The sequence below is a fragment of the Scleropages formosus genome, chromosome 3, assembly GCF_900964775.1.
Source record: "Scleropages formosus chromosome 3, fSclFor1.1, whole genome shotgun sequence".
Taxonomy (NCBI): domain Eukaryota; kingdom Metazoa; phylum Chordata; class Actinopteri; order Osteoglossiformes; family Osteoglossidae; genus Scleropages; species Scleropages formosus.
Genome location: NC_041808.1, coordinates 13341538 through 13360675, shown reverse-complemented (window position 1 = coordinate 13360675; position 19138 = coordinate 13341538). Strand labels below are relative to the sequence as shown.

Here is a 19138-nt window from a genome sequence, read left to right as displayed (position 1 = left end):
AGACGCAGGCCAAAGCAAACAAGCAAAGCATCGATCTTATTTTCAGCACCGTTTTTGGAGTCGGTTGGCTGTCTGTCTAGTTATTTGATAAAATTATAGCAATGACAGGTCAATATATGGCTGTATATTTGGAAATAAAGAAATACAATACTAATCGTTGAAAAAAGAAAAAGGCGAAGAAACAAATCGATGAATTCTGAGTTTGACTATGTACGTGACTGTTGCCTCACATCCTTAGAGGGTCACAGGGATTCACGGCTCAGTTAAGGGACGATGGGAACAGGGTGGGGAATGAAAGGAAAAGTAATTACTTGTGGTGTGTATAGTTAACAGTCAGCGCTGGCTTATGCTCTAAGAGAAAACTAACATTTCTCACAATTTAGGCATACCTAACCGTACTGTACACCATTTCTCACCGAAGTAAGCCAGGACGGTGGAATTCCCGCTTATTATATCTTATTCTTACACTGACTGAAATTAAAAAAAAGGAATCACTAGTTGCGTGGAGTTTCGATTAGATGATTAGGTCCCAAACATGTGGTCAAACGTCGGAATTTTGGCGAGGGTGCTGTCGCGCGGCACGGCTTGGCACGTGCCGGTAGTAGTGCTGTCTCGAGGCTGGAAGAGGGTTCCGGGCGCGCGCCGCTTGCGCGTCGCACCCCGGACCTGCGTCCCGTGCAGAGCATCTCAGAGCACAGCAGGTAGGTGATGAGGGGCCACGTGGGTCACTTCATTACAGAGAAAGGTGATATACAGGCTAATTGTGACGTAATTGCAGGTAAACTCTCTTTTACCTTTACCTTCTTCGCGCAAGTTTACTTAACACTCTTAAGTAATCAGTGATGGGGAATCAATCAGTGGGTTTTGAACCGAAGCCTGGTGGGGAAAACAGTAACCACTACACCACCTGTTGCCCTTGCTGAGACTCAAATGAGAGAATTATGATTCATATGATGGTTTACTCCAGAATAGCCATAGGAAAAAAAGCACCATAAACAGGAGTTGTGAACACCCTCGAATGGGTACTGGGTACGAAGTGTATATTTCAAAGTACGTCTGTCTTTTCGTTTAAGATGTTTTGTTTTTATTAAATGTGCTGTTTTGTAGGTCATAACAGTTTCTCAGTGAGGAGTCACACATGTGGGGAGCTTCGCTCCACTCATGTTGGAGAAGTGGTTACACTTTGTGGATGGATTCAGTATCAAAGGTATATTGAAATGTCTTTCTCCAAAAATGATTAATAAGTAACAGTTGTAGTTTTTCTTTTTTTAAAAAGCATCCCGTCCGAGGTGGACCCATCCTCATCCTTGCACCCAATGATTCTGGAATGGCCTCCACATCACCGTGACCTGGTTCAGGAAAAATGGTTATTGAAACTGGGTGAATGGATGGATGTTGGTTATTAAAGTAGTGGAATATGAGTCCAAAGAAAGTTAGATGGTTCAAAAGAATTTTGTCACGTTCTCAAACCCCTGAGCTAATCTTGTTCCGGGAGGGGAACACCTCATGTTGGACCTGGATAAAGAAAAATGCTGTAGGTAACTTACAAAGTGAGCATTGCATTTATTCATTTTGACGATGCTTTTCTTCAAAGTGACTAACACATGATTTACTCATTAATAAAGCAGGGTAAATTTTTTTACTAGAGCAGTTTAGGGTAAGTACCTTACTCAAAGGTATGAAAGCCCTTGAGGGACAGCTGGTAGTATAGTGGTTAGAGCTACTGCCTTTTGATGAAAAGTTTGCAGGTTTAATCCCTACCTGTGGCTAAGGTACTTACCTTAAAATTTGTACACTGAGCCACAGCGATTCTACAAAGTACTGCAGCTACTTACTCATTTACAGAGTTGCGTAAATTTTCGAAGAAACAACAGAAATGGGGATTTGAACCCATCTGACAGCACAGTGATGTCTCCAAGCACTACGCCACCTGCTGAAATAAATAATCAAAATAGTGTTGCTGCAATGTGCTTGAAAGCATGCTGCTCATGTTAATAGAAATTCACTGTTGTTGACCCTGCCGAGCCCATGTAACACTGTATTCCTCCTGGCTGCCTTTTTCAGACATGGTATGTTTATTATCCTGAGAGACTTCAGTGGACTCATCCAAGTACTAATCCCTGAAGATGAGGTACAAAGCATTTCCGTATAAATGTTTTCCTTGATGACCTTAATAGAACAACACAGCCCTTGTGTGCAGTTGTTCCTACTTTCTTCCACATTTTAGTCACAATCATAGTTAAATGTAGGTTCGAACACATAACAGTTTGTGGCCGAAACATTTCAAATTCCATAGTACAACTGTGCCCCTTCTGTTAAAAGCTTTTCTCTAATTCACCATCTTTGCTTTACTGAATTTAGCCTGTTGATATTTGCTTTGAATTGTTTTTACTTTATTATTGCTATATTAAGAGAGATGGTGTGTCTTGGAACAAAGGGATTTTGGTGTTAAAAATAAGCATAATGTTGTGCTGCCCTGAGTGTTTTTTTTTTTTTTATTAATTTTTTTAAATAAAATAGCTGTATTAAAAGCTCATATTTGTTCCTCTCAGTCCAGAGCCAAACTGAAAGAATTTTGTGATGTTCCTGTGGAGTCCGTCGTCAAGGTGATGGGAAAAGTGAGACGTCGTCCAGCGGGCCAGGAGAATATGGTCAGTTTGAGTGACTGAAACAGATCAAATGTTGTTAGATTTGTACACACTGCTCTCAAAGTGTTATTTCTATTTAAACACACACACACTGTCCAAAACTGGTTGTCCCAGTGAGCCAGAGCCTAACCCAGCAACACAGGGTGCAAGGCTGGAAGGGGAGGGGACACACCAAGGACAGGAGGCCAGTCCGTCACAAGGCACCCCAAGCAGGACTCGAACCCCAGACCCACCTGAGGGCAGGCACAGGCCAAACCCGCTGTGCCACCACGCCCCTTCTTATTTCTATTTAGTACAAGCAAAAAATGTAAATATCAATTAAATCGATATTGAAATTTAATCAGTTAATTGATTAAATATCAATTTAAAAGTACAGTGACTTAAAGACATCTTAAAAGTTTGAATAAAAGTTTTAAAAAAAGGCTTTTCAATGATCACATCATCCTGCCTGTTTTTATCTCCTTAGCATTAACTTTAACGAATGAAGAAATAATGGATTTCCACCCTTAATGACGTTGTTGCTTGTCCACCAGAACATGCCCACCGGTGAAATTGAGGTTTGTGCTGAGACTGTGGAGGTGTTGAACGTCTGCCAAAAACTTCCTTTTGAAATTAAAGACTTTGTAAAGGTGAGCCTTTTTTATTCACTGTTTTAATTTAATTTCCAACAAAGAGAGAAGATATTTACCAGAATTTTGTATTAACCTGTATTTCTGAATCTGTAACTATATCAGTAATCATTAATTGCGACTCCAGCCTTACAGTATAGTGGTGGTTATATCACAGTTTTTATAATTCAGCACTTTCTGTTGAGATGTATTAGGAGTATTTAATTGTCTCCTCCTGGTGTGCAGAAGACAGAATCCCTCCGGATGCAGTACAGATACCTGGACCTCAGGTCTTCTCAAATGCAGTACAATCTGCGACTGAGGTCTCGGTTAGTTATGAAGATGAGGGATTACCTGTGCAATAAACACGGTATGTAATCAATCGTCTCACTGTCCATGGCTGTCATTCTCTCTTTTCATTCTGTGAAGAAAAGAACAGATTTGCATCTGGTAATTTTGAATGTCTTAATTTTAGGATTTGTAGATGTTGAAACACCAACCTTATTCAAAAGGACTCCAGGGGTAGGTTTTACCTTCTCTAACCTCACATATAGCCATTTGTACAGAATTAGTGCGTAAGTGTTTCAGGTGCAGCATTTAGAATTGTTGGTTGCTTCTCACAATTATTAGTATAGACGCACTGTAACTTTTTTTTCGTGGAGTTCTCTGTTATTGGATCATGCTTTTAGGCCTGAACTGGTGTCACCGTGTTTCCCAGGGTGCAAAGGAGTTTCTGGTACCTTCAAGAGATCCCGGTCGATTCTACTCCCTGCCCCAGAGCCCTCAGCAATTTAAACAACTGCTCATGGTGGCTGGCATCGACAGGTAAAATTAAACTTTGAAACTTCCTGTGCTGTTTCGCTGGGAACTTTTCTAAATATAAATATACAGGGCATTTTCTGTATTTTTAACTTTAAAAATGTAGCAGCAGTCAAAAAATGGAAACTAATTTTTTTAATGATGTGCCATATGGTCTCAGCAGTATTCTCCTGGGTTGCAATAACCCAGTACAAAGAGCCAAAAATCACACAGTGAAGAAAAACAAACTTTCTTTATGGCTTTACACTCACACACGTATACAAAATGCTTGAGTAAGTCCCAAAAATGGAAAGAATAGTCTGACTAATGTTCAGGCCTAAAAATAATCTTCCTTGACTGTCAAATGAAAAATGCTAAAGCAGCACTGATCTGGCACATTGAAACTTGAGAAATGGGCTGAGAGCATCATAAAACTTCCCTTGTTACTGTTACTACGTACAGTGACGTTGTTCCACACACCAAGGCGTGTACTCTTAATTATTACATTTGCTTCTTACCTGCTCTTGGAGAACAAGCAGGACGAGATAACTAGTAGAACAACACTTATACTTTTAAAAGTGGGCCATGGTATGGGTTTAACATATCTGACGTGTACTGATGGCAGTTGTAATGCACAGGTTACCAATAATATTCAATAGAAAGTGTCTTCTGTTTTATAATGTACACTGAATCATATCAGTATATTTCTATCCCACTGTCTTAACACTTGTAGATTTTAGTCGTTTCCAGTTTGATTAAAACTGGAAAAAAACACATATAATTTTATGTGACTATTTTCATCTTGTAATTATTATATTATATTTTCAGGTTATGTTTACATTTATTCACTTAGCAGATGCTTTTCTCCAAAGCAACTTCCAGTGGATACTATGTAGTGTTATGAGCCCACACACCTTATTCACCGTGGTGACTTACACTGCTAGATACACTATTTACACTGGTTAACTCATCCATACATCAGTGGAACACACACTCTCTCTGTCACTCACACACTGTGGGGGAATCTGAAGAGCATGTCTTTGGACTGGGGGAGGAAACCCAGGCAGACACGGAGAGAACATGCAAACTCCACGCAGACTGAGTGGGGATCGAACCCACGTTCTCTCGCACCACCCAGGCGCTGTGAGACAGCAGTGCTACTTGCTGTGCCACCATGCCGCCATATATATTACATGCTGGAACCGTGTCTGCCATCGTGCCGCCATATATATTACATGCTGGAAAGAAACAAATAAAATAGATAGACAAATGAAAGAAGATTACTTTGGATACATACTTACCCTCATGAATGCACATAACCAGACCATATAACGATATACACACACATACACACACGTCGGCTGAAGCCAACTGTCCCGAGCGGGGTCGCGGTGAACTGGAGCCTAACCCGGCAACACAGGGCATAAGGCTGCAGGGGGAGGGAACACACCTAGGATGTGACTCCAGGCCGTCACAAGGCACCCCAAGCAGGACTCGAACCCCAGTCCCGCCAGAGAGCAGGACCCAGCCAAACCCGCTGCGCCACCACGGCTCCCCCCAGATAATGAAATAAACTGAATTAAATACACATTTCAGATTTAATTAAAACAAATGCATGAACCCCAAAAGTGTGTCAGTGAACTATGACAGTATAGTTACTACTTATACAGTACCAGTCAAAAGTTTGAGTACACCTGGGCAATACTTGGATGGGATGAACTGAGCAGAAGAGGGGAAAACGAAGCAACACACAGGAGTTCTACATGTCTGCTACAGAAGAGCTGGGAAGACATTGTGCCTCATTTCCTAATCTTGGTAACCAAATGTCTTGTGAGAAAAACTAGTTTGTAGCAAGAGTGCTCCCACTTTTGACTGATACTTTATACGTACATTATAAAGAATATTTTTGAACATTAGATTTATTGGTGCATTTCACAGGTACTTTCAGATAGCCCGGTGCTACAGAGATGAAAGCTCCAAGCCTGACAGGCAGCCGGAATTCACACAAGTGAGCTACTTCTATGGGAAAGAGGGGCTGCTAGTCATGTTGATGCTGTTAAAGTTTGAAGAGTTTTAATGATGTTATTGCTTTGACTGTGTTAAGCCTCAGCTTTGTAATAGGATATGTGTATGTGCTTCTAATTTGTTCCAAAAAATAAACCCTGTAAACTACAATAGACATTCCTCTGTAATGGGCTCTACTTGTCTCCCTGTTTTCCTCAACCTCTCTATTGCCCTTGTCCTCCTGACAGGTCGATATAGAGATGTCTTTTGTGGACCAAGCTGGTATCCAGGCCCTGATTGAGGGCCTTGTTCAGCACATGTGGCCTGATGAGAAGGGGTCTGTCAGTACTCCATTCCCCTCCATGACCTACGAGGAAGCCATGCGGGACTTTGGAGTAGACAAACCAGACACTCGATTTGGGATGAAGGTCAGTGTCTGCCAGACTTTTTTCTCAACTTCTCATCGTTTGTCAGTCTGGAGAAAGCCTACTGCAGCTGTGATTTATTTTCATACACAGAAATGTTGTCATGAGCGATCATACAAAGAACTGGATTTACTAATAAAACTTTGGGGAAACAGTGGTGCAGGGGTAGTGCTGGTGTTGGTGTAGCTGGTGTCTGACGGTGCCTGGGCTGCGGTTCAGATGTAGGTTCGAATCCAGGTCAGTCTGTGCGGAGTTTGCATGTTCTCCCTGTGTTTGTGAGGGTTTCCTCTGGACGCTGTGGTCTCTTCCCACAGTCCAAAGACGTGATTCAGAAATAATTGGTGACTCTAAATTGCCAGTGGTGTGTGTCTGATACGCTGCTCCGTTGCAGTGATATCTCTTGGGTAGATAACTGTAATTAGCATAGCATTGTGTATCTGGCATTGTTCGTAGCCTTGGACGAAGGTGCTAATGTGAGTGATAGTTATGCTAATTACAACAGGGTTGGTGAACCAGACCAGCAAGTGGCACTTTTTATAGCAACTATTATTAGTTGCTTGTTCACATGCAGCATCTGTCAGCATTCAGCACCTTTGGGAGAAGGTGTCTTTTATTTAAAGTACTGTCCAGCAGCTGTCCGGGACGTTTAATCAAAGCCAATGTTTACTTCAAGTTGAAATGTTGGGTTCTGCTGAAGCTCTGAAAATGTTTCCCTGAAAACAGCTGGTGAATGTGAGTGAGGTGTTTGACAGCACAGATGTGCCGTTCCTGAGGGACACTTTTCGCCAGCCAGGAGGCTGTGTCCAAGCCATCTGCGTGGTGAACGGAGCAGTAAGTACAGGATGCATGAGCCCAAGGCTCACTTGCTCACAGGGTCAGTGTGGAACTTGATTATCTGGCTATCTGAATTTGACCGCTTAATTGCATTGATGGAGTTATGCATGTAAAAATATATTTGAATTTGTAGTGTTAAATAAAAGTAGAATTAGAATTAGTAGAAGTTGTCAGTGGACACATTGTCTGTCTGCTAATCCTTTTTTTTTTTCTTTGGTGCTTCTGATCATCAGAAACATTTGAAAAGCAAGGATTTGGAATCCATAAAACAAGTTGCCTTGGTCCATTTTCAGCAGGTTTGTGGAAATATGAACTACACAAAGAAAACACAATATGCTGAAGTCCTTTTACTTGAAGATGGTCTATTTGATTGCATACTAAGCTGCAGTGTTGACTTTCAACAGGAAGTCAGTGTGGTGGTGGTAAAAACAGATGGCACATGGAAGTCTCCCCTCGGCAAAATGCTTCCTGAATCTGTCAAGCAGAGTGTCCATCAGATGACCATGGCTCAGCCTGGGGACCTGTTGATACTGGCTGCTGGGCAACAGGATGTCGTGGTAGGTGAGATTCGTTCAGATCTTCTCTACACATCCAGGCGTCTCTAACATTTGACCTCCAAAATCCATTTCCTACATACAGACTCCAGGTGTGAAGTATCAAGAACAATAAAGCAGATGTAAAACATACATTTAACATTTAATAGTTATCAGCATTCAAAATATATAGTCTTTGGTATTTGTACTTAAAAAGTGAAAAATGAGGATTTTTATAACTGCTTTGAGCAGTTCAAGCTTAGTCAACATAAGGCTGGTATGCAGTAAATCTAATGAGTTAAATACAGGCACTGAGGGGGACTTTGATGAAAATATTTTCATCATCACTGTTTTAATAAAGCCTTTATAGCACAGTTATTGAATGTTTTGATTAGTCATATACCATTTGCCCCCTAATAGAGTATAATTTAATTATCGGAGTGCAAATGTTATAAGAATCCTGAGAGGTTTTTTGAAATACAATATTGACTTTTTTAAATGGCGAAATGACTTGTTAATGAAAATTAAATGGTACTTGTTAATGAAGTGTTTCAGCTCCTGTTTGAGACATCATATGAGGATTGTGCAAACATATATATATATATATATATATATATATATACTGCATATATATTATATAAAGTAACAATAGAATAGAACTGGCAGAACTGGGTCACAGCAGCATAGAGGCAGGAGCAGTGCACAGAGAAAATGCAAATACATACAGATACATAATACAACACAAGGGCAGGGTTGGTCATGTGGTACTATAAGAAGTTCCAAGAAGATGACCAAGTCTTACAGAATTCATTCTCACAGTTGTGCAGGTTGAATGCTAACTTTTCTAGTGGAAGAAAGTTAGACAGTTGAGTCAACAACATATTTCTGAAGGTAGTTTCTGGTACATATTATGGCGTGCACACACACACACACACATTGTCTGAACCGCTTGTCTTAAACGGGGTCGCGGCGAGCCGGACCCTCACCCAGCAACACAGGGTGCAAGGCTGGAGGGGACACACCCAGGACAGGAAGCCAGTCTATCACAAGGCACCCCAAGTGGGACTCGAACTCCAGACCTGCCAGAGAGCAGGACCTGGCCAAGCCCGCTGTGCTACCGCGCCTCCCCCATGATGAAAACATTGCTTTGTTAATCTGTTCCAAGATGAGTTTCTTCGCAAGCATTGCCTTGTGCTACTGACCATATCATTTCAACGCTGAGCTGCTCAATTATTAATAAGCAAATCTTTAGCCATTCTGGTTTGAATTAGCTGACGAGATTAGCAGTGAAATATTTTGCCTTCCCAGCAGAGGCTGTGTGGTTTGAGGTTTTTACACAGCATAATTCTTTCATTCCGGCAACAGTATTTTTGGTTTTTTTCTTTCTTGCACAATCCTTAAATTCTACTTATAAAGACTTCCATTCAAACTGTGCAGTTTTGACATGGTTTGATGTATAGCTAGACTTCTAAGTAATCTCATTGTGAAACATTTTACCAAGAAATCTAATTAAAACACATCTTTTTAAGGCAAGTCATTGTGAAACTGCATTATAAAGGTTTTCTGCTTTGAGAGTGGTTTCTCTTGTGCCACTATACATGAAGGGAGTTTTTGCCTCTTGCTGATGAATATGCTGCTGACGTGCACAAAGCCTTGTCCTTTCGACAGCGGCCCCTGCTCGGGAAACTGCGGCTATACTGTGCCGAGCTACTGGAAGAGAAGGGTGTTGCTTTGAGGGACCCCACTGCCTTCCACTTCCTTTGGGTCGTGGACTTCCCACTCTTTCTGCCCAAGAAAGAAGAGCCTGGTGAGCTAGAGTCGGCCCACCACCCGTTCACAGCTCCGCATCCTGAGGACGCTGACCGCCTCTTCTCTGAGCCGCACAAGGTAATGGCCTGAGCTACTGCAGAAATGTACGAGTATGTATTGCCTGTTGTATTGAACTTTAGCATTATGCAAGGATTTGACTGTTTATTACAAAATAAGATCTCCTACAGTTGGGTACCCAAATTTTTACTGGGCAATGGTGGTCCATCCATCCATCCATCCATCCATCCATCCATCCATTACTGCTTGTCCATGACAGGGCCATGGTGGTACAGAGCTTATTCTGTAAACTTACGGTGTGAGGCAGGTTACACCCTTGACACGATGCTAGTCCATCACAGTGCAGTCGTGCACAAACTCATTTGCTGACACATTCCGAAAACAAGGACAATTTAGAGTCACCAGTTCATCTGAAATGCATGTTTTTGGACTGGGAGGAAACCCACATGATCATGGGGAGAACATGCAAACTCCACACAGACTCTGTTGGATTTAAAAGCACAAATAGTGACCATGCATTAACAAAAATATTCCTGCCAGACAAACATTGTATCCAAATCTTTGAAATTGCTGGCTTTGAAGCTTTACCAGATCTCAGAGGATCTGAATCATCCACTTAGCCAAATGTATAAAATTTCAGACATCACAAAAATCAAACACTACAGTTGAAGTATTTATGATACCATTGTGTATGTGTAGAGCATTCATTTCAGCATGTTTTTATTAATCCTAGGAAAAGGGGCAGTAGCAAGATCGGTAGCAAGTAGTCCTCCTTGCTGATAACATGGCTAATCCTCTGGTTCTATATTCAGGTACGAAGTCAGCATTTTGACTTGGTCCTGAATGGTTGCGAGATCGGTGGGGGATCGGTTCGCATTCACAATGCTTCCGTTCAGAAGTTTGTTCTGGAGAAAGTCCTGAAGGTAATTCACACCTCTTCTACATCCCTCTTCTCTGACAGCTGGAGGAGTCAGTGGCTGGAAAAATGAGCTTTTGAATAAAGTTAGTTTTGTTGCATGCATGTCACTGCAGATCTATTTTATAACTGACAGCTCTTACTTTAAAGATGTTCTTCAAAGACTTATTAGGAAGCAGTGTAACGGGTCCACTTTTAAGTCTTACGGGTAGAGTTTCTTACGGAGTTTATTCATAAGTTGATTTCCTCCACGTGAGGTGGAAATGCAGCGGGAGCTCTCTGACAGGTCTGCTGACACTTGTTTCTTTTGAAAATGATGTGAGGAGCCCATTACATCAAAATTTGTATTTCTGTGGTTGTGTAGTATTATTATATTTACTCATTTAGCTGAAACTTCTCTCCAAAGGGACTAAGAATGTTGTTACTTGCAATGACTGAACCATTTTCACAACTGGGTGATTTTTACCGTATCAATTCAAGGTAAGTCTCTTGATCAAGGGTACTATAGCAGGAGGGGGGAGTTGAAGCTGCATCTTTTTGATTACAAGGGGGCAGCTGTGACTGCTGTGCCACTTGCTTGCCCCTATATCAACCTTTAAAATAGTTTTTTGATGAATGAGAATGAGCTTTTTTGTTTTTCGTGAACGACGTCTTTCCGATTTTCATCTTGCCTGTCGTTATTTCCTGTTTTTGTTGAAGTGCTTGTACACAGTGCCTTTATGACTACCAGAAGCCACACTGCTACTAATATGTGGTCCTCACGTTCACATAGTCATGTGGTTATGCTCAAACAGCACAGAACTTTACCGGCTAAACATCAAGTTTAGCTAATGCAGTTAAAAATATTTGAAGTGGTGTGTCAGATGATCTGCTCATTTACATTTATTCAGTTAGCTGACACTTTTCTCCAAAGCAACTTGTAATGTTAAGTTACTTACACTGATTCACCCATTTATAGAGCTAAGTAACTGTTACGGGAGCAATTCAGCTCAACAGAACTACAGCAAGAGCTGGGATTCAAACCTGGGTCCTTCAAATGTACGGGAGCAACTCTAAGCACTGTCCCACCTGCTGCTCTCTATATGAATAGCTCTGTAATTTGTAACAACTCATAATTATTGATGATAATTAGTCATTTGCAAACTTTTTGAAACTTTAGGCCCTTAAACATTGATGTTGCTGTATTGCATTACAGGAGGACTCGTCTCTCCTTTCTCACTTGTTGGAGGCGCTTGCCTCTGGGGCTCCACCTCATGGAGGAATCGCCTTGGGTGGGTAGCACTTGGTACCTGTTTCTTAGCAGCCCTAGGCCAGTACAGAACACTGTGTCTCATTCACACTGAAAAGCTCACGGCAGGTATAGTTTATTACGTGGAGTTTAAGTGGAACGTGTTGATTTGTCGCATTTTGCTCCTATTAAAGAGTATGCCAACAGTCCTGCATGCATTTTTCGGGTTTTAGCTTAGTTTGAGATGTGGGTTGACAACGAATACATTTCTACAGTGACAGTACTTAAGGGTCTCAGATACCCAGTCAGGTCTTGTTTTGTAGATTGTCACTACTAGCAAAAAATATTGCTGCGTTTTCACATTTTGAGAACAATGTGTGTTTAAACAAGTGTCACCGTGAACCCTAAGGGCTGCTTGACTGTCATCTGTCGTTTTCTTCTACATTTCCAGATAGGGCAGAGCTTATTCAAATAGGGATGTCTTCTGGACTAAAATGTCCATTGTCTTAACAGACCAGACATTGATCTTGACACAGTGTCGTCTTTTTGTGTCACCAGGGTTAGACAGATTGTTGTCCATAATTGTTGGGGCTTCCAGCATCAGGGATGTGATCGCCTTCCCCAAGTCCTTCCGTGGACACGACCTCATGAGCGGTGCTCCCAGCTTTGTCTCCAAGGAAGAACTTCGACCCTATCACATCGACGTGAAGTGGCCTGCGGCGGTTGAAGGGACCGAACAGTAGTATCCAGATGACTCAGAGGCTGCTCCAGGGCTCTGCTGCACTCCCAGCTGACCTTAGAACAAAAGCCCTCAAGCATATTTAATAAAGTGGGCTTCTTCCACATATCGGAACGAGTTAATGAAATTATAATTCCTGCTTGAAGCCCACAGAAGCAGGGTTCAAGCTGCACTACCAAAGTGCGCTTCAATATCTGATGTCAAAAATCTCTGCCACTGAGAATATAATTAGGAATAAACAGTAATAAAGAAGGATTTTACATCAACAGGGTAGATGTGAATATGTGTGTGAAAAGCATTGAACTTTCCACTAGATGGCAATGTCACACCTTCCACACCCCTTCAGCCTGTGTGTTCTTCTTGCAGGCAGGATTAAGTGTAACCATAACTGTCAGATACACGAAGTCTTGAATATATTATTGATTATGCTACCATTTTAAAGTATAGAAGTTGATGGAGACGGCCCCTGTGAGTTTTGTTCTTTTGGTTTTTTAGGAGCAGAAAAACTGAGCTGTAAAAAACATTTCTCAGGGACATCCTTCATTGTTTATAGAGACTGGTTTACTGTGTTATTGATGCATCTGCATAAGTTTTAACATTTAACATTGTGGGATGTAGGTTTTAAAAATTCATAACTTTGCTTAAGTACCACAAAATTGAATGAATGATTACATGCATAACTGTCTTAATACAGAACCCTAGGTTTCTCAAAGTTCCAGCCTCTTCTCTGCATACCAGTACTTTCCATCAAGGCTGCAGCTGCTTTTCAGATGAAATGACTTGTGTTTGGGGTGTTGAACTTGGCTCCTGGTAGGCTCTGTGTGTGTGTGTGTGTGTGTGTGTGTGTGTGTGTGTGTGTGTGTGTACAGGTTTTACAGTAAACATCCAGGCCAAGGAACTGGTGTATTGATCATGTTAACCAGCGTGTAAAGAGTTACAGGTCTGCTAATAAACACAGAGTTGCTTTGCTGCTGAGAACAGTTCCCAAGAAGCAGTGCCTTGCTACACTTCAGCTTCCGCTCCTCTCAGCTCACATCCTCTCTACAGAATGCTGGATTGATTCTACCAGTTACTTCAATAATGCAAATATTTAACACACAAGGTAAGACCGTGCTAACAGGAACAGATGGACCAGTCAAGGCAGAGCTAAAGCTGCGTGGCTGTCACCATGCATTGCTCACCGGTGTGTGTGTGTGTGTGTGTGTGTGTGTGTGTGTGTGGTTTTCTCAGCGTAGCTTTCTGTATTACAACAGAAAGGTTTGGCAAGCTGAATTAAATACAGAAACAACAATAGCGAAAAACATAACCACCCACTAAGCCTATCATAATACCTTTACTACACAAATAGTGGCGTTTTCTACATTTGAGATTGGCAGGAAAGTGGTGAAACAGGGTGAAGTAAACAAGGCTAGCAGTTTATCAACTATGTTAATTCTGAACTTGGCTACAGCTTTTTACAGCATTAGTGAACTGAGTTTGAAAGACTAATGAATAGACCGTATGAGTAAAATGGCTTCATAAACACACCGAGGCTTCCGACTCCATTGGGGCAACTGATAATTAAAACTTGGCCACATTTTTTAATCAATTAAACACGTAAGTTGTTTTCAGGTTTTTTATTTTCGTTAATTATGCACTGTAAGCACATTCTTTTCTTGCTGTGTCATAAGGATTAATGGAGCGAAACCTGTTTCACTCTGATAGGCCTGTTGTTTGAGAAAATTAATTGTGAGTAAGACCAATAATTTCCAGCGCCTGTCCCATGCTGCTCGGCACGTGGATGAGACTCCGACCTCACACGCCGGGTTTTCGTGATTTGCATAATTTCTTGTGGCTTGTAATTACAAGATGGTCTAATCCCCATACCTAATCCATTTGCTATTTTCCTTTGGAGGGCTGACCTTTATTAAAGATAGCGAGACCACTTCCTTCTAATCAACAGCAACGTTTCTGAGCACTATTGATAAACTACCTTTAGCAACATTTTCCCAGGCATCTGTGACAAGCTAGCTGATGTGGGCTTAGAAGCATCTATAGATGGCAGCATTAACCTGGGTTAAGTATCATCAGCACGGTCCTACAGGGCAGGCTTTGTCATCTTCTTTCCCATTCTTTAAGTGTGAAATAATGAGCTGCAGGTTTCTAGAGATGAATACATTTATTTGATAACTTCATCACAGTAAGCAGTCCATTGTTAGTAGTCCTGTCACAGAGCAGACCTTTCGATTCCTCCTCTGTCTGCGTTTGAGGCCCGGTGAGTCTGGAAGCAAGCAGCCGTCGTGCTGCTTTGACACCGTGCAAATGTGGCCGCCCCTGAATGGAGATGCAGGCAAGTGCTCGTAATCATGAAGTCATACGCCCAAACACGCCGTGAAGTGCGTGCGGAGTCCCGCTTCGCCATGATGGGTGCTTAAAAGTGCTCCTAGTGAAGTCGTGCCATCTGACTAATCCAGTTGTGAAAGCCCCATCATAGTTGCACCCGCCACTCACAGTCCCCCTCATTTTCACTTTTGCCCAGGTGTAAATGACTAGTTTCTTATTTAAATGTGTTTATAGAAGCGGGAAATTTCCTGTCACTTACAGCTGCGCTTGCCTGGGTTGGAGAAACACTGTGAAACACTGTGAACAAGTCCTCGTTCTACAGTCAACGCAAGCGCTAAACAATATTTACAACCACTCAACGTTTGCGACACGTGTGTAGTGAATTTGTTGGTTGTGTCCTTCCCGGGGACTCTGCATATGCTAATTAGCCAGTTAGCTAAGTCTGGTACCACTTGAGAGATGCTCATTTTCACAGCTCGATAAGCAAACAAATCAACAAACGGACACACGGTCTTCCATTCACCGAAGACACCGGGGCCTCGTTGCAGTCCTCGCACCTCTGAGGAAATGTATGCTCTTCAGCAGTCATTTGAGCCTTTGGGGAAAATGCAGAAGTAATGGAGTAACAGAGTAATAGTAGTAGTAGAGTAAAAGTTCTGAACTAGTCGGGACTTGCAAAAAGCTCTCAGTGAAATGGTGAGCAACCTCTCAGTGTGTACTGCAAAACAGGGCAGGATTACAGGATTGTGCCAGAAATGGTGCTCATCTCTTCACATCTGAGAGAAATGAACACTAGATTTTGGTGAACAGCCTGTGAAAATTCTTTGACGTATATTGATATAATAAGAATAAGGAGACTGAGAGTCATAATGCAGTTTATGTGTCATGTAATTTCAGAAGTCCACATGATCAGTAAAGAGATCTCAGTTCCACAGAATGGACTTCAAAATGTTTATGAAATAAGTCTTATTATATGGAAATGGAACAATAATATTGTCAACATCAATAGAATATGTGAATCGTAGTATGAGCTTGAGTCAAAGTGTCAGTAGAGTAACTTGTAAATGTAAATGGTTAAAAAATGAAGTTATGAAGGAATATTTTTTATCCTTGCTTCACTCTAGATCAGAGGCTCTTAACCTTTTCTTAGCCGCTGGCAACTTTAAGAATCTAAGGAAAGCTAAGGACCTCTCCCACGTTCAGAAATAAATCTAGAAAAAATATTACACTCAATTTATTGCATTGAAGCTCGTTGAACTCCACATAGAATTACAGCATAGATAGTAATGGTTTTGTAACATGTTTGTTTAGTTAGACAGTGTTGTTTTCAAAGTAAGCCTGTACTTCACAGACCCCCTGGAGCCTATCGACAGACCCAAGGTTAAGAAGCCCTCCAATAAAGAGAGCTTGAAGAACAATTTGAAAAAAAGAACAGCAGAAAAAGACAATAACATAACCTTATCTTCAGCAAATTACATTGTGGACTGCATGTTGAATATATGTTTACTTAAATATTTTCTTATTTATAATATGCAATAACTGTATTAAGATTTATTGTTGTTAACTTTTTCTATTAGCAAAAATATTGCTATTGCTGTCATACATATATCACAACGCAATATCAATTAGCTATATTCGATAGCCATGAACTGTATTTTATTAAGATGTTAAAATGACAAATTAGAGCTTTTAAAGTTTTACCTGAGATTTAACATTTCAAACGCAACATGACTTAAAGTCATGGTAACGCCTTACAGCTAAGCTGGGTTTAAAATGGGAGGCATGGCTGATGGTCAAATACAGATTCTTCCCGTTTTGTTCAATTCCTAGTTTACTAAATGGTTTTACAAAAGTCAGGATTTTCCTAAAAGATCCAATTTGTGGAAGAAAGCTTGAGGGTTGTGATTTGGCATAGTTACTAATTAGTTATACATTAGCACAGCAAAAAGATCAGTGAAATGTGTTTGAACTGAAAGACGGCAAGTCATAGCAAAACAGTGGTAAGTGGCGTGTGTCAGCATAATTCATTTGCAGAAACTTGAATTACTTGATTACCAGTGTCCATAAGAAACCACCTTCTTTTTATAGGCTGGCTATTGATTGTTACCATCTCCTATTAGTGGTGATTTGACCAACCCTGTGATTATGGTAATTACCAGCTTGCAGAGAAGTATTTTGTTTTCATAATATATACCAATAAAAAAGCCCTATAGAATTAAGTTCATATCAATTAATAATTAATAATATACACATCAACAATATATTAATTCTATAATTATACACCAATTAATAATATTTCACATTTTCAGAACCGCTTGTCCCATACGGGGTCACGGGGAACCGGAGCCTAACCCGGCAACTCAGGGCGCAAGGCTGGAGGGGGAGGGGACACACCCAGGACAGGACGCCAGTCCGTCGCAAGGCACCCCAAGCGGGACTCGAACCCCAGACCCACCGGAGAGCAGGACTGTGGTCCAACCCACTGCGCCACCGCACCCCCCCCAATTAATAATATATTAATACATAATATATCAATTAACAATAATATTTCAATAAAAAAGACCTATACAATTAATTGTACATACTGTATAATTGGCCATAATATATCATGGTAAAATGTATTATTTTAGGTTTCAGGCTTGTTGTAGCAGTCTTAATTGCAACTGTCAATCTTTACTGAACACATAGCTGTCACATGCAGTATACGGTCTCGTATGGTCAAAATGTATGGTCTGTAAAGCCTTGGTTTTTAGAAGGAAGATCCTGTAAACAGGATAGCTCAGGAAGAATGCCATGGCACAGTTTAGTCTGACCTTTCTCATCTCAGCACTTCCAAAATGTTGTGAGCATCGATCTAACGTAGCCTGCAATGGGAGGCCCACCTGCCACACATCAGCCACAGATGAGGAGTGATGCTATGGCAACAGATGTGCTCAACTGTGGGCCATTCTCCTGGGGTGTCAAGTCGACAACAAGTTTTTTTTTTTTTTTTTTTTTTTTCAGTTTTGGATGCATTTTTAAAAGATTTTATTGCATCCCAGATTGTTTCACTTTGGCTAACCCTGTACTCTAATGACCTGTCCAGCTACAGGCCTGTACCTTCAATTTCTTCAATTCCAAATCAAAATTTTTTTAAAAAAGTGTGTTCTCAGCAACTCACTGCCTTCCAGCAGTCAGTCTGGCTTTGGAAAACACTGGAGCACAGCAACAGCTTTTGTCAAAAAGTACTAAAGTACTGAATGTACTGAATGACTTAACTTCTCTCCTCAGTCAATAGTGGTGCCTCTGGTCTTGAGCTTCTAAACTGAAGTTCTGCCTTTAAGGGTACAGGCTACCATATTCTGTTGAATACAGTATGAAATCATATTTGTGTGTGGACAGGTGCTCCCCTGGATAAAGTCATACATGCTGGACTGATGTCAATTTGTTTTCATGAATGACGAGTTTTCAAGTTATCTAACAATAAGGTGCTGCAGGGCTCTGTGCTGGGTCCATTGTGTTTCTCTTGATTTGTGCTGTACTTTGGGGATATTATTAGTGATCATGATGTTAGCCTCTGCTGCTACGTGGACAACACTATGAATATGTCAGTCAAACATAACGAAAAGCGTACACTTGCAAAACCGAAAGCTTGTATCAAAGCTTTCAGCCTTTGGATGAAACTGAACTTTCTTATCCTGAACTCTATCGAAACAGAGATGCTTTTAGTAGAATCTAAGTCAATGAAACATACTGCTGAATAAAACTCCAAGCTGAATCTAGATGGCTGTTATTTTGCTGCTGATGCTGTAACAAAAGGTCTTTGCATTGCAGCTGGTCAGGGTCTAACCTATGGTACTCATGTAAGAAACATGTCTAATGTCTTTTTTCAGCTTGAGGATATAGACACTGTCAGAAAGATGCTGCCTCTGCATGATGCTGAAAACCTGGTCCATGCACTCAAGATTAGGTTATTGTGAAATACTCTATTATCTGGCTGTTTAAATGCTTCCCTGAAGAGTCTCCAACTGGAACAGAAAACAGCTGCAAGAGTTTTCACTGAGGCTGAGATGTGACCATATCAGTCATGTACGTGACTCCCTTCACTGGCTTTGTGTCAAGTGTAAAATACTGCTTTTCACCTTTAACTTTCTAAATGGAGTTTCTCCACTACATCTTAGTGATGCCATATTCTTCTCGGTGTTTTTATTTATAGGATTCCAGCCGTAATGTTGCTTCAGGAACTGTTAAGTTCTAGTAAAGCTTTTTATTTAGGG

The 19138-nt window shown here is 41.0% G+C and overlaps 1 protein-coding gene across 1 annotated transcript; it reads left to right on the top strand.

Moving 5' to 3' along the window:
• Nucleotides 1–224: 224 nt before the first annotated feature.
• On the top strand, nt 225–13318 carry dars2 (aspartyl-tRNA synthetase 2, mitochondrial). The gene is made up of 17 exons (XM_018753179.2): nt 225–701; nt 1108–1207; nt 2065–2131; nt 2553–2651; nt 3182–3277; nt 3503–3626; nt 3732–3778; nt 3975–4081; nt 5993–6062; nt 6307–6486; nt 7207–7314; nt 7551–7613; nt 7722–7874; nt 9519–9737; nt 10490–10600; nt 11789–11864; nt 12380–13318. The coding sequence occupies exons 1-17, from the start codon at nt 536–538 to the stop codon at nt 12562–12564; spliced, it is 1971 nt and encodes a 656-aa protein (XP_018608695.2). The 5' UTR covers nt 225–535; the 3' UTR covers nt 12565–13318.
• The last annotated feature ends 5820 nt before the right edge of the window (nt 13319–19138 follow it).